Below are 15,072 nucleotides of genomic sequence, written 5' to 3'. Positions count from 1 at the left end.
AAGTGCTCCAAAAGAATGGCAAATGCTGTGTATAGGTGAATGATTGGATTCTCACCGCCCATCTGTTTGGTTAGAAATGAATGAATCCACATTTCGTCTAAAATTATACTACGAGGTTTTGAAAAAGTGAACCATGCTATTTGATCGCTCCTCAGAAAGAATGAAGCTAGTTGGTTGTTGTTACCTTTTCTGTTTGAGTGCTGATAGTCTGGGTTTCAGAAGCATCACTTCCACAACTATATGCTTCTGACTCAAATTCAACTGTCGGTTTCTCCATTTCAACACCTTCCTTTGGGCTGCCTTCAAAGCTCTTAGCAGAATCCTCTTGTTCCAGGATGGTCTTTTCGGTTTCTATGCTTTCACCACCCATTTCAATACCATGAGAGGCTTCGTCGACTGCCTCTTCATATTCAGATTTGCCCGTCTCAACTCCTACTTTTGATGACTTTTCATCATCCGGAGTCTCCAATTTGCTGATGTTACTGCCATCGTCTGCTTCACTGGGGTTTACCCCCTTCAAAAGCTCCACATCAGATTCAGATATGCTTTTTACATCGTTCAGTTCAAGAGGCGCATGCAGCTCTCGAACCAAAGCGTTGTCAATTGTACTCTCCTTTCCAATATCTATTGACCCCATGTTGGTGTCATTCCCTTGAATTGTTGAGTCACCCTCTGTCTCAGCTATATACTCTTCAGTTGCCTCTGCAACTAAGGGAGTTTCTTCTTTATCAGACGATGTTTTTTCTTTCTCTAGAGCCTCACCAGGTGTCTCACTTACTTCAGTGACAAGGTTGTCTGCTTCCAATGGCACTGGGGAAGATTCCATAAGTTCTAGTTCTGGCACGTAATCCAAGGATCTCTCACCAGCAGCAATTTCTCTTTGATCTTCCGGTTTCGATAATTCATCGCAATATTCAGTTTTACCTTCAGGCTGTGTCTTTTCGGTTGATTCATCTGCTCCATCCTTTCTTGCGGTTGGGATCTCCATATCCTCATTATCACCCAAGAAGGAGATTTCTGCAGATTCAGCTACAACATCTATGTCATTTGACCTCATCTCACTTGTTTCAGCTGTTGCTTGACCCTTCTCTTCAGAAATGAGGTTAGAACTGTCTAACCCAATTGGGTACTCTGATTCGGCTTCAGTTAACCTTGTTTCCTCTGCTTCCACCGCACCCTTCGAGTCTTCTTTCTCTAAAAGCTCCTTGTTAACCTCTTTCTCAATAATATCAGGTGCTGAGGAGCTTTGAACGAGATTTGAGTCGCTTTCTTGAGCCGTTTCTTCTGATGATGATCCTATAGTACTCTGAGCATTCAAGCCTTCATTTGCCTCTGCCTCATCCTTAAGCTCCTTGGCGGTGCTTTCTGCCCTGGAATGTGTGGCTTCGGAATCCCTCTCTCTGGATTCGATGTTAGAGTTCCACACCTGTTGAACGGGAAACTATTAAGTTGACAATTGAGAGAGGAGAGTTGTTAGGGGAAAGTTTGGACACACAATCTTTATGTTTTCCCTATTGCACACCTCTTTATCTGGTATCATTGCCTCTCTTCTGTCTTCTTTCAAGCTTTCCTCGACTTTATCTTCCCAGACATCCGAGGAAGGGAGATCTGTGATTGCACTTTCCTCCATTGTCGTACTTTCTCCATATGCCTGTATGACGGTTGGAGGTATGAGTATAGAAAACTCACTAAGAAGTGATTACGAAAACAAGGGCTTAGATAGGATACGTTTGTTTATATAGATTTTTGTATTCACTTCACCTTATCTTCCTTTGAGCACTCTTGGATTGTTACTTTTTTATTGCTTATAACGCGCATGATTATTTTTTTTAAGACAGTATTCCATATACACCAATGAAAGATTCAGAGAAACTTTCCATCTATCTATCTGAGAGAGGCTAAATAACCTTCAGAACTGGTTAACTTGCTAACCTCAGCCTCGTGCTTCTTGGCGTCCGTTTCATTTCCTTCAGAGGACTTCGTTGGGCGTTCACCTGTGGGTTCTGGTGAGAAATCAGTAATAGTGTTCTCTTCATTTTCCATTTCTTTTTCGATGTCTTCAGCCCTGTCAGCCAGCTTAGGATCTTCACACACCTGAATGGCCAATAAAACAGTCCAACTTAATGAGCAATTGTGATAAGAAGCTTGAAGAAAAACTTAGAAGGCCATTAGATTATGCTATATGAAGGAGACCTCTTGATATATGATCTGCTCATCGATGGTTTTTGTCTCATCCGATGTTATGTAACTCTGATCTCCACTAACCGTTTCGGTGAGTTCTTCCGGAAAACTGTTCGATGAGCTGACTTGCTCCTCTTGACCATAGTGGTATTCTTCTTCTCCCGATGTTCGTTTCTTGACAGGAATGTCTTCCTCTATTGTACTTCTCCCGTCCTCGCCACCTGCTTCAGATGTTAATTACAAGTGTATGAAGTTCTCTAGCTGTGCGTGAGTCCGAGCGCACTTAATTCGTTTACATGCTTGAGTGGATGTTCGGCAGTTCTCTTCATGAGCGTTAAAATCCCATTAGAAGGAACATACACTAAACATGAGAATATTGCAGTCTTCTGACAGAGGAGTTGATTGGGAACACGAGAAAGACAAAAACAAGAAAATCTTCTACTCCGTACATATTGGGATGATACTTTGAATACTTTCTGGTGGTTCGAGTCTCCTTTCCCGAAAATTTGCATAATTTTTGTGTAGCTAACTTTTGGTCGGTGAAACGCTCTCTCCCTCTATGTAACCCTAGGGTCGCAGCCGGCCATCTTCTTCCTTCCCCTCCCCCCGGGTTCCGACAGCAGGGGGCGTCGCCATTGGGGCAGAGCCTCACCACTATGCACTCGTTCTGTCTTCCTTCGTGTGGCGCCGGAAGCGGCGGTGGTAGGTTTTCCCGCGGCGCATGGTGTCTTTTCTGGCGATTTCCAGGGGTCATGGTGGCGGTGGCGGCGGCGTTTGGGTGGCTGCGGTTTTGGTGCTCGGCGCCGCAGGCACGGATATACACAGGGGCACGTAGAGCGTTGGCTTAGAGGTTGGTGTATATGCGCTAAGTCTACTAAACGGGCATTCAATTCCCCCGCCTGACTCCATTAACCCTTTTTTTCCTTTCTACAAACTCTTCTCTCTCTCTCTCTCTCTCCATAAATTCTCACTAATTGGAAATAAAGATGATTCATTTGGCATTATTTTTAATTTTTTCCACAACCGAGTATTTTTACTGCATGTTAATTTCATTACGGATTACTATATAATGGTGTTAATAAACACAGAAATTGAATTCACTAACATGTCAATTTATATACTTATGAATAAATTACATTTTCCTTCCTTTGTTTTTACACTTAGGGTGAAAGAGGGACTCCCTAGCATCTATTGAAACTTGTCAATTTATTAGTCAAATTTTTTCGGTGCTCGCCAAAGGAGAAAGCGCAATGTGGTAGCTCCTCCTCTTGGACATTTGAATTTATGCTACCTGTTATGGGGAGAAAGCGGGATGCAACGGCTCCCTCTTTTAGAGATTTTAATTTATGATGCATGTCAAGAGAGAAAACGGAATATAGTGATTTTCTTGAGTTCAATTGGTGCCCCTGTATTCAAATTCTAATCCTGGCTCCATCACTAATTTGCTTGTAACTCTTTTATTAGTAGAAATTGGTACCCCACTATAGCAAATTCCTAAATCCGTCCCTGCTCGGGGGCTTGGTGGTTTTTGCACGAAGACGACGATCTTGTTGTGTGGCAGCGGTGAAGGTTGCTGCTAGGGTTAGGTTTTTGTTTTTGCGTTTGTGTTGTCGGTCTTTCTCCTTTGCGCGCGGGACTTTCTCACCCGTTTGTGGGTGTTTTTCGTTGGTGATTTGATGTGTTGGTTTCTGTGTGTGTAAGTTTAGTGTTGTCACACGTGTTAGGTTTGGTCCGCTTCATTGCTTGGCCTGTTAGGGTTTGGGGGGATTGGTGCTTCTATTCGGAAGTCTTTGCGCCCCGTTCACACCTATGTTAAAGGATGGATGTGCTCTTCGTATGTTTTTTCCCATGATTATCAATGGCAATGTTATCCTCTTTGGAAAAAAAAAAACACTTTTGGTCGGTGTCCCCGTGTATCCTGTCTCAGTAAGTATCTCCAAATATAACGTTTTTGGCGGGTAGGTGTTTAAGATTGATATGTGAACCATCCTATGGTGAAGAAATACGACAAAGTATTGAAAGTTGAAACTACTCACTTTTTCTTTCAACGAAAAACTCGGTATCCGAAGCTTTTTCTATCTGTTCCCTCTCTCCTTCCGTGTTGTCCTCGGCATTGATCTCGTTTACTGTCTCTTCAGATTTCAGTTCACAACCCTTTTCAGTGTTGATGTCCCTCTCCCTTGTTGAGGTCTCTTCTATGTTTAGCTCTCCTTCTGTGGCTGTATGCCCTGATATTGTACTCTCCGAGCTTTCGGTTGCTTCGGATGTCTCGTTAACGTGCTTCTCCTCTTTGTTTGGAAATTGGATTGCTTCCAGAGGATCCTCTGATTCAGACATGGACACTTCATTCTGCTTTTCACGATCCGCTTGGACTTCTTCCTCTATGGGTGGATGGGTGATCCATAACTCACTACCGCTCTTGTTTGGGATCTCAAGTTCCGCACTTTCAGTCTTCTCATCCAAGTCAACGGTTGGGCGATTCTGCATCAGCAAAACATTATCAGCTAAAACTTGTATTCATTGCAGGAAAACAGTATTCTCCTCAGTGATGAGGAAAATCAGTAAAGAACAATAAACAAATTCTTGAGGAAGAACAATGAACAGTTTGAAAGTTCAGTAATTCTTACATTTGCTTCTTGAACTTCATTCTTGTTGATATCATCATCGATGATCATCTCGTCCTTCGGTTTTTCCCCAACGATTTCATCAGGGCTCCCAACAGGTCTTTGTTCCTCAATGTTGGTAATCGTTTCAGCATACTTATCGGAGCCTTCTGTCTCAATCTCGTTGGAATCCATGGGGGCTTCTCGTTCGGTACTCTGCACGTGGCGCTGCCCTGATTGTTCCTCTTGTGTCGATGTTTCAGTTTTTTCATGCTCTTCAGCTGCAACGCTGTCTGTTGGAATGTGGTCCTCTCCTTCTCTCTCTGTGCTTTCCCTTTGTCGCCCAAACGAAACATCAGCTTTCGTATCTTGGATTTCATCATGCATACCTGTTTTGCTTTGATCACCATCGGCTGCAGCAATATTTTCATGGATTTCCTTTTCGTGTTCTGTTTCATGTTGGCTCTCCTTGACGAAATCCTTCATTCCAGGTTCAGATTCTTTTGCGGATGTCTCAAGGTTGTCCACTTTATGAAAGAATACACCTTTAATTTTTTCGAAAAAAGAAGATTCTAGGTTCTTGTGTGGAAGTTCATCTTCTGTCTGTTCCCTCTCTTCCACATTGTCCTCTAGTGCCTCTTCAGATTTCAGTTCACAACCCTTTTCTGTGTTGCTGTCGATCTCACTTGTTGAGGTCGCTTCAACATTTAGCTCTCTTTCTGTGGCTGTAGGCTCTGAAATTGTACTCTCTAGGCTTTCAGTTGCTTCAGATATCTCGTTAACATGCTTCTCCTCTTTGTTTGGAAATTGGATTGCTTCGGGAGGATCCTCCGATTCAGACATGGATACTTCATCCTGCTTTTTGCATTCCACTTGGACTTCTTGCTCTACGGGTGGATGGGCAATCCATAATTCACTACCATTCTTGTTCGGGATCTCAAGTTCTGCACTTCTAGTCTTCTCATCCAAGTCAACGGTTGGGAGATCATGCATCAGCAAAACAGTATCAGCTAAAACTTGTAATCATTGCAGGAAAACAATATTCTCTTCAGTGATGAGGAAAATCAGGAAAGTGATAAACAAATTTTTGAGGAAGAACAGTAAATAGCTAGAAATTGAAGTAATTCTTACATTTACTTCTTGAACTTCATTCTTGTTGATATCATCAGTGTTGATCGTCCCGTCCTTTGGTTTTTCCCCAACGATTACTTCTCTTTGTTCCTCAATGTTGGTAACTGTTTTAGCATACTTATCAGAGCCTTGTGTCTCAATCTCCTTGGAATCCGTTGAGGCTTTTCGTTCAGCTTTCTGCATGTAGGACTGCCCTGATTGTTCCTCAAGTGTTGATGTTTCAGTTTTTTCCTGCTCTTCAGCCACAACACTGTCTGTTGGAGTGCGGTCCTCTCCTTCTCTCTCCGTGCTTTCCCTTTGTCGCCCAAACGAAACATCAGCTTTCATATCTTGGATTTCATCATGCATACCTGTTGAACTTTGATCATTATCGGCTGCAGCAATATTTTCAAGGATTTCGCTTTTGTGTCCTGCTTCTTGTTGGCTCTCCTTGACGAAATCCTTCATTCCAGGTTCAGATTCTTTTGCAGATGTCTCAAGGTTGTCCACTTTATGGAAGAATACACCTTTAACTTTTTCAAAAAAAGAAGATTCTAGGTTCTTAGGTGGAAGTTCATCTTCTGTCTGTTCCCTCTCTTCTTCCACGTTGTCCTCTGCATTGATCTCCTTTAGTGCCTCTTCAGATTTCAGTCCACAAACCTTTTCTGTGTTGCTGTCAATCTCACTTGTTGAGGCCGCTTCAACGTTTAGTTCTCCTTCTGTGGCTGTAGGCTCTGAAATTGTACTCTCTAGGCTTTCAGTTGCTTCAGATATCTCATTAACGTGCTTCTCCTCTTTGTTTGGAAATTGGATTGCTTCGGGAGGATCCCCCGATTCAGACATGGATACTTCATCCTTCTTTTTGCATTCCTCTTGGACTTCTTCCCCTACGGGTGGATGGGCAATCCATAATTCACTACCACTCTTGTTTGGGATCTCAAGTTCTGCACTTCTAGTCTTCTCATCCAATTCAATGGTTGGGAGATCCTGCATCAGCAAAACAGTATAAGATAAAACTTGTAATCATTGCAGGAAAACAGTAATCTGTTCAGTGATGAGGAAAATCACTAAAGAACAACAAACAAATTTTTGAGGAAGAACAGTAAACAGTTTGAAATTGCAGTAATTCTTACATTTGCTACTTGAACTTCATTCTTGTTGATATCATCAGCACTGATCATCTCGTCCTTTGGTTTTTCCCCATAGATTTCTTCAGGGCTCCCAATAGGTCTTCGCTCCTCAATGTTGGTAATGGTTTCAGCGTACTTGCTGGAGCCTTCTGTCTCAATCTCCTCGGAATCCATTGGCGCTTCTCCTTCGGTTTTCTGCATGTGGTGCAGCCCTGATTGTTCCTCATGTGTCGATGTTTCAGTTTTTTGCTGCTCTTCAGCCATGACGCTGTCTGTTGGAGTGTGGTCCTCTCCGTCTCTCTCCGTGCTTTCCCTTTGTCGCCCAAACGAAACATCAGCTTTCGTATCTTGGATTTCATCATGCATACCTGTTGTGCTTTGATCGCTATCAGCTGTAGCAATATTTTCAAGGATTTCGCTTTTGTGTTCTGCTTCATGTTGGCTCTCCTTGACAAAGTCCTTCATCACAGGTTCAGATTCTTTTGCGGATGTCTCGAGGTTGTCCGCCTTATGGAAGAAAAATTCTCCAACTTTTTCAAAAAAAGAAGATTCTAGGTTCTTGTGTGGAAGTTCATCTTCAGCTGAGGTCGAATCTTTCATCTCCTCGGCTAATTCCAATGTTTCTTGGCTTGCCTCCTTGCGCGACACACTCATACTCTCTTCAACACACTCCCCTACTACTGTTCCTGCTTTTTCGGAGGTAGTCTCCTCCACTGGTGCATCAAGCAATGAGCTGCCATGCTTGTTATTCACGTCCGCCATATCTATAGTTGGCCGTATAGTTTCAGGATCCATCTCCATACCCACTGAATCGGTTAAACTCTTTGATTTCTCGCCTTCTGAAGTCACCTGGCTATGTTCAGCGTACCTCACCGATTCTTCATCGGCAACTGAGAGAGATTTCGAAAAAACATCGCCCTCAACGGTTTCAACACTGCCTTTGTTGATGACATTCATATTTGCAACCTCATCATCGTTGCCAACTTCCTCGGCTTCTGTTTTCCCGAAGAATTCAATGATTTCAGGAGGTTGGCTAAGCCAGGATTCGATTCTCTTCTTTTCTTCTTTGGGGCCTTCGCTGACCGTGATACTGGGAAGTTCACTTGTCATCTCTTTGTCTTCCACTTCTCTTTTCTACAGCCAGTAAGAAAATTAAACATGGGTGAATGTTATAGCTTCAGCCCCATTTCAACTTCATTAACATGTTTATAGTTGGAGTTTTGGATGTTCTAGACATGATTGTTAACATAAGATAGAGCTCTAGACGGAATCGGATTACGGAGAACAATACCATCAAGTATTAGTTAAATTCTACGCGTAAATTCATTCGTAGTTAGCTCGCAGACATATCAAAGAAACAAAGGTCGTATCGTGTCCGTATTCCTTTTGCTGACATACAAATCCCTTGAACGTGCTTGAAAAAATCGACAGGGACAGAGTTTCAAAGTGGGATCAGAAAAACACTTGTGGTTCGTAATTTGTAGGGTTCTAGTGTCTTTCACACAAGAATTAGAGAAAGTTTGACACTTAGACCCACACCTGGACCTCATACCTGCAACCGCTTAAGTTGTTAGGAAATGGACCAAACAATATATATTAATCTATCTAATTCCCTCTCTCACATGCAACCCTTTCTTGCACGTGGAGACGTAAAAAACTTCATAGATATAGCATGACAGAATACGAAGCAGAATGCAAACGGGGACTTATGCAAACAAAGAGACTTTAATCCAATACCTCTCCCAACCAAATCTCTGATACCATGTTAAGTTACTAGTATTTCCAAAAAGCTTAAGTTGTTAGGAAGTGGGCCCAACAATATGTTTCAAACTATCTAACAACCCCTACAAAGTCCATGTAATATAGTTCAAGACCACACAAGCTTAACTAGATGGATTTTCACAGGTATCAGAATTACTGGAGATATTCTGTATGGTAAAAATGTAAACTACGCAGAATACTCCAAATTTCCTCAGAATTATTGGGTTAAAATCTTCTTAGGAAGAGTTTTTCTTCACATCTAGAAACTGCAAATCTATGTGGATGGTAGTCTATATTCCTCATAGGTACTACATGATCTTGCAAACCAAATCAGTCAATTCTTCTACAGGCAAATTGTCAAAATTTTCCCATCTAATAACCAACTTTCATTCTAATAACAACAAGATCATCACAACATGCTATGTACGACATCGAAATTCGAAAAAAACTCAAAATCATCCTTATTATGCAAGAAAGATTGCCTTGTTAATTTTCTCATATTCTGACAGGGTGAAAATGAAACAGTGTGTGAATCAGGGATCAAAGGAAGTGTAGCTCACCAGTAGAGATATGGGATCTGGAACATCAGCTTCTGTTGCCATTTCTCAAGTCTTTCTGTGTCTGATCGATCACCAGAGGGGTGAGCCTTCTTCTTACATGAAGAATACTTTTGAAAATCCTTTCTGGTAGTTATGAGTTGATGGGAGAGTTCAAAAACTTTGAACATGGTGGTTCAAGTGACTTGTTTGGCTGGCTTGACAAGCATGTTGCTAAAGTAGTAACTGACAAGAGTGGCCACTTGGCCGGTGTGTGCTATTTATTTTGGTGAGTTGGCAAAAGATTTTACTAATGGATCCTGACATGCACATGCCCACACACTACTCAGCCTTCAGCTTTATCGAAACATTATTACACAAACCAATAATTCAGATATTTTTCACTTGGCAGGTAAAAAAAAACAGTTGTTTGGATGACCAATTTTTCCATTTTCATTCTCTCCTTTTCCAAGTATTGGTGTTTGGCTTTCCTCACCAAAACATGAATCTCATTCTCATATAATGCATTTTCGGTTTCTGAGTTTAGTGAACAAAAGGCAAAAGTACGGGGAGAGGAGTTTTTTAGTTTCTCATTATTTACTATTTCTATTTTGGTTAACGTAAGTCACTTACAGAATGTATTATGCACATATCTTTCAAACACTACTATTGCAAAATGCATTCTGCACATATTTCTCAAACACTCTACTGGTTCATAATATATAAGAAGAAAAATGCAAAAGGGGAAAAAAATAAAAAAAGATAGGCTCCCGAACACCCCGTAGATAAACTTTGCTGTGAATTTTTGTTCGTACAAATTGAGAATGATATTTTGCCATGATTTTTACTTAGCTTAGGGTGATGGCATAATTATGAACTTTTCTAGCTTAGGGTGTAAACTTTCTTTCATTCCAAGTTATCACTTGGAAACCCTACTCTGAGAATGTGACTCTGGAAACTGACTGCTTCCATATGCTGTTGAAATGTCTTCTCGACAATTATCATATTCCTTGAGTTAATAAAGGCGACTTTAGTTCCAACCTAACTGTCCTTGTCGCAACTGTAGAATTACCAGGACTAAAACTACACTTGTTTTTGGAAATGGTGGGCTTGGGGGTTTCTTGGTAATTTTACAATTTTCGAACATGAAAAAGAATGCCGGCTCGACCCGGAAAAGCGCAGGCAGCAAATAGATCGTCGTGGCATGAACTCTGAATTTCTTCTCATAAGGCTGCAAATTAAGGGACTGTCGGGAGGATGCGTTTGTAAATGTGTTAAGCAAATGATTTCGCACCCTCATTTTTTTATCTCAACGCACTTCTTTTCTTGTCCTTATTCATCTGAAATTACATACACATCCCCACTTCTTGCATTCACTTTTTACATACGAAAGACAATTTGATAATTTCACCTGAATAAAATCCCAAAAAAAAATTGCAAACAAATAAAAAGAGAATGAAAAAATATTTTTCCTTTTTGTATTTTTGTGATCCACCTTTCTTCTTCTTGCACAAGAGGGCCTTTTTGTCTTCTCCGGTGCCCCTTGCCTTATTGGAAGAGACATCAATCCAAGGTCAGTTCTAATGGTCCCAAAATCATTGAATTAGCAGAAGAAAAAACCTACGTTACTTTTGCAATGAGTCCAAAGTTTATGTTCTTCCTTGGTAATGATGATATATTGACGAGGATATTAGCAGACTTCCGACGCTAATAAACATCTAATACACAGGTAATAAGGGAACCATCAATCAATATAGTATTATCAAATGAGATTAAATCCCAAGTGTCAGAATTGGCCACCTCGGAGGGTCCCACTCTTTGGTGTACCAAGATTTCTTCTCACTTTATATATAAAAAAATAAATTTCTAAGGAAATATTAGGTCTAGAGTTGTTGTTCTAGAAAATTAATAAGTACTTTAAGCTTCTTTTTTTTTAATGCCTTTTGTAGGATTAGTGGTAGCTAGATTACAACACAGATCAATCGTAACTCCATCTAATTAAACCTGAGACCTCTCATGCCGTTCGGGCAATGCCCTGCTGGCTACTATAAGCTACAATGAGTAGAAATATATAGGCTGGCCCACATTGAAAGTGGATTAGGACTATGACATGAGTTTTAGACTTTTATAGAGGTGGTGTTGGACTATTTAAAAGTTGCGGCCACTGATGGTGGCCTTACCGATTCTGCATTGTCGGTCACATGGGGTTCACTCTAGGTCCCGCACAGAAAATTCGAGTCAATCCTGTAATCTGTTTAAAAAATATGAAGATTGAATTGAGCGCCTATGCATATCGAATTGAGCTAATTTTTCCCAAGCCCATCCGGATATTTTTTTTTTAAATTATTGAACGGCTCTGATTTTTATTTTTCCTGCGGAACTCGGAAAGTGCCCCGCATGATCGTCGGTGCAGAATCAGTAAAGCCACCGTCTATAGGAGGACTCGTTGGACTAGGCCTTGGCTCGTAACTTTTTCCTCCTCCAATGTCAATAAATTGGCAATGATCAAGCGTTGGCATGGTGGTTGAGGTACTGATATCAGCCATGACTTCTGGATTGGGGACCCGGTGGGCTGCTACGAGGGGAGTTGGTTCCCACTCCGGTCTATTAATTTGATCAAAGCCGTTCAGTATACGGAGTTCGGCGAGTTGATCGTTTGTGGGATAAATTAAAATGGGACATTGATGGGACATTGGAGTTACGTACAAAATCATATCGATCGCAATTGTCTTGTCATTTTTGAACGGTTAGCACAAATTTTGAAAGTAAGTTGTAGCAAGACAAACCTGCTTCAATCATCTAATTTGAGATGCCCGATCAATTTGATTTTAACGTGGGCGACATATTCAATGCACACAGCAAAATGAGCAGTTCCAATAGTGACGCCCTTGCCAAGATTATTGTGGAAGGGAATTCAATTGAGATTGTTCGGGCACTTGCTCAAGAGGGAAAGTTTGCTCAAGAGGAAAAGTCTTATTTTGATTGTTGTTCTATCATTTTCAGACTGTTTAGAGCTTCTACCTTTATTTTCCTCTTGTTCTTTCATACATTTTAAACGTTCTTGTAATATGGTAGCCCATGCATTTGAACGGTTCCTATTAGGTGATCGTTTAGTATTCTCTTAATAAAACTCTCATATTTTCGGAAAAAAAGAAAAAGACTTATTGCTGTCAATTATACGTACATCCCCTTCCTTTCAATTATAAAACACAAATATTTTAGTTACCACATTTTCAGTATATCATGTTTGTTTTTCCATCTCATTTGTGAGAAATTCATTTGTTCGCTTGTGAATTTTGGGCCTCATTCAACCAACATTTTAATTTTGATGCCTTGTGAGACGGTATCGATCCAAAAAGGAAAAGTTTGCGCACACAGGCTTTCGGACACAAATCGAACTACCGTTGTATCCAAAATCGTCTGATAAACTTATTCGTGGAAAATGCTACTATACACACCCTTTATTTGGGTGTATATTATATGCACCCCTAAAATGTTATGATTTATAGAGAAAATGTTATGAATGGTATTGCTAAAAAGTTACGATGGTATTATAGAAGTTACGAATGCACCAAAATGTTATGAATCATAATAAAAAAGTTACGAATCGTATTGTTGAAAAGTTACTAAAATGTTATGAATGAAGGTGTATATGGCACACACTTTTAAGGAATGTGTATTGTAGACTTTCTCCTTATTCGTATCTAGATATGTGCACCTAAATCGGTGTATAACGTTGTTCTATACATATACTTAAGAGAATTGATTCCTACACTCTCTTTTTTATAACTACACTCCTTTTTTGGATTTTAATGTTAAAAGTGTATATGTTCATTTGCTAAAAGACAAAAAAGGGAGTGTGGATATCAAAAAAGAGGGTGTAGAAATCAATTCCCTGTACTTACATGTAGTCGCCTATGATTTCTCATCAAAAAAGTACAATAAGGGTGTGTTCCAATAATCCAAATTTTTAAATAATTAAGTACAATACTTATTTTTTGAATTAAATGTGATGTATTATGAGTAGCTGATCTGTCTTGTAAAGCGAAAAATAAATACTTAAAGACTAAGAATCTCAGCAGAACCAAGCCTAAGTATGTTAATCAACCACAGAAAATAATTGCCATTTTCTTATTAGAGTCTCACACCGACTAAACTATATTAAGAGGTGGCTCTACATTATTTTTATTTTTTTGTAAGTAGCTCTACATTATTATACTCGTGTGTAATAAGAAGAGATCTTTATATAATACATGTGAAACGATTAAGATTTTTTTTTTAGCAAACCAAATCATCCCAATATTATATCAAACCTAGCCAAAACATATACAATACAATAAGGGGACACTATCGAACCCAAAATACAAAACTAACAAAATAAATGAAAACAAAAAGAAAAACAGGGGAAAAAAAAAACCGCATGGAGCCACGATGCCGGAACCGGACCTGTCAAACACACTCATGAGGAGGGGTTGAAGAGACCAAGTATGAACACGGAGCAAGCCCTCCTGGATGACCCGCCGCTCCAACTCGAACTCTTTTCGCAGCAGACTGAAGACAAAAGCTGCTACAGACGTCATCTTCGTCACTGATACGCTGATTCCACTCTCCCCTCGATTAAGAATTACAATAATACAATTTATCTTCATAGATAATGTCTTCAAAGTTCAACTCAATTGCCTTCTTTGAATTGGCGGTTCCTACGTAAATTATTATCAGGCTGATAACGGTGCCAATGCCGGTGGTTGATTGAAAAGTCTTAGATTGCCATGTCAGCCATCTACGTGGCGAAAGAGACTACCAATATCTCAAAAGTGAGAAATTAAAGTCCATAAAAAAACCGTCCAAAGAACGCAAAAGAACGCAACTTCTGAATACAACTAGACAGAGTCGGGCTAAATTTATCATGTGGAATCACGTGCATTAAATGATTTTGGGTCTAAGGAACACAATTTTCGAATACAACTGTGTGTGCGGAGCCGGGCTAAATCTGTCTACGTGGACTCACGTGCATCAAACGATTTTTGGATACAATTATTTTCAAAGTTGTGTTCGGAAATTGTGTTAGTATTAGTATTGTTATTACTATCATACATGCCCCACCTAATTCGTTGTTTCGCATGCTTTATATCTGTAAAGACAGCAATATATATTTATATATCTTGTAATATATACTAATGAAAAAGCAGCAAATGATCAAAACCATTGGACGATCAAAATCAAACCGGCCAAATCAGAATTCCATTGTCCTCTTCCGCCGCCCATATGCGAATAAGTTCGTCGGCGCAAATGCCAACTCACAGACGAAAAGCCAATAAAGAACATGGGGTCCGAATCTGGATTCAATTTCATTTGCTAAGACATTTTTTTTAATAATAATCAAGTATCCGAATTGGCTAATCAACACTTCGACTAATTTCGAATTTCAGAGAGTTAAAATGATGGAAAAACTTTTAATGGATCTAATAGATTTTGTTACGGACGAAAGCACATGTTCTCTCACTCAACCAACTCTTTGGGATTTTTCACATACCTATACAATACGTAACAAATTTTTAATGGTGTGTTGGAATCTTAGCTAGATTTTACGGAGGGTATAGATGAGAATATTGTTGTAACGAACGCTATAAATGCAAGCTAAGAACGAGAAATTGAAAACTAAACAAGAAATCACAAAGACACAAGATATACGTGGTTCCCCAAGATGGGTACGTCCACGGGCGAGGAGAGAGAGGATTCACTAACCAACGT

The 15,072-nt window shown here is 40.0% G+C and overlaps 1 protein-coding gene across 12 annotated transcripts in view; it reads right to left on the bottom strand.

Annotated features, from left to right (window-relative positions):
• Positions 1-9,672, bottom strand: part of LOC131298839 (uncharacterized) — a 30,583-nt gene extending 20,911 nt beyond the window's left edge. For 8 of the 12 annotated variants that reach the window (XM_058324319.1, XM_058324321.1, XM_058324329.1 and 5 more), the window contains exons 1-9: positions 9,346-9,591; positions 7,028-8,158; positions 5,916-6,881; positions 4,809-5,741; positions 4,218-4,662; positions 2,194-2,405; positions 1,933-2,094; positions 1,523-1,651; positions 185-1,426 (exon numbers count right to left, since the gene is read on the bottom strand). In XM_058324319.1, the coding sequence (XP_058180302.1) occupies positions 185-1,426; positions 1,523-1,651; positions 1,933-2,094; positions 2,194-2,405; positions 4,218-4,662; positions 4,809-5,741; positions 5,916-6,881; positions 7,028-8,158; positions 9,346-9,387 (5,262 nt within the window). In that variant the 5' untranslated portion in view covers positions 9,388-9,591. Of the gene's footprint in view, positions 1-184; positions 1,427-1,522; positions 1,652-1,932; positions 2,095-2,193; positions 2,406-4,217; positions 4,663-4,808; positions 5,742-5,915; positions 6,882-7,027; positions 8,159-9,345 lie in introns of all 12 variants that reach the window. The other 4 variants (XM_058324320.1, XM_058324318.1, XM_058324326.1 and 1 more) reach the window with 4 other exon arrangements.
• Between the last annotated feature and the right edge of the window lie 5,400 nt (positions 9,673-15,072).

The sequence above is a fragment of the Rhododendron vialii genome, chromosome 8a (assembly GCF_030253575.1).
Source record: "Rhododendron vialii isolate Sample 1 chromosome 8a, ASM3025357v1".
Taxonomy (NCBI): Eukaryota; Viridiplantae; Streptophyta; class Magnoliopsida; order Ericales; family Ericaceae; genus Rhododendron; species Rhododendron vialii.
The sequence above is the reverse complement of the archived record's forward strand: the minus strand, read 5'-3'. Positions and strand labels throughout refer to the sequence as shown.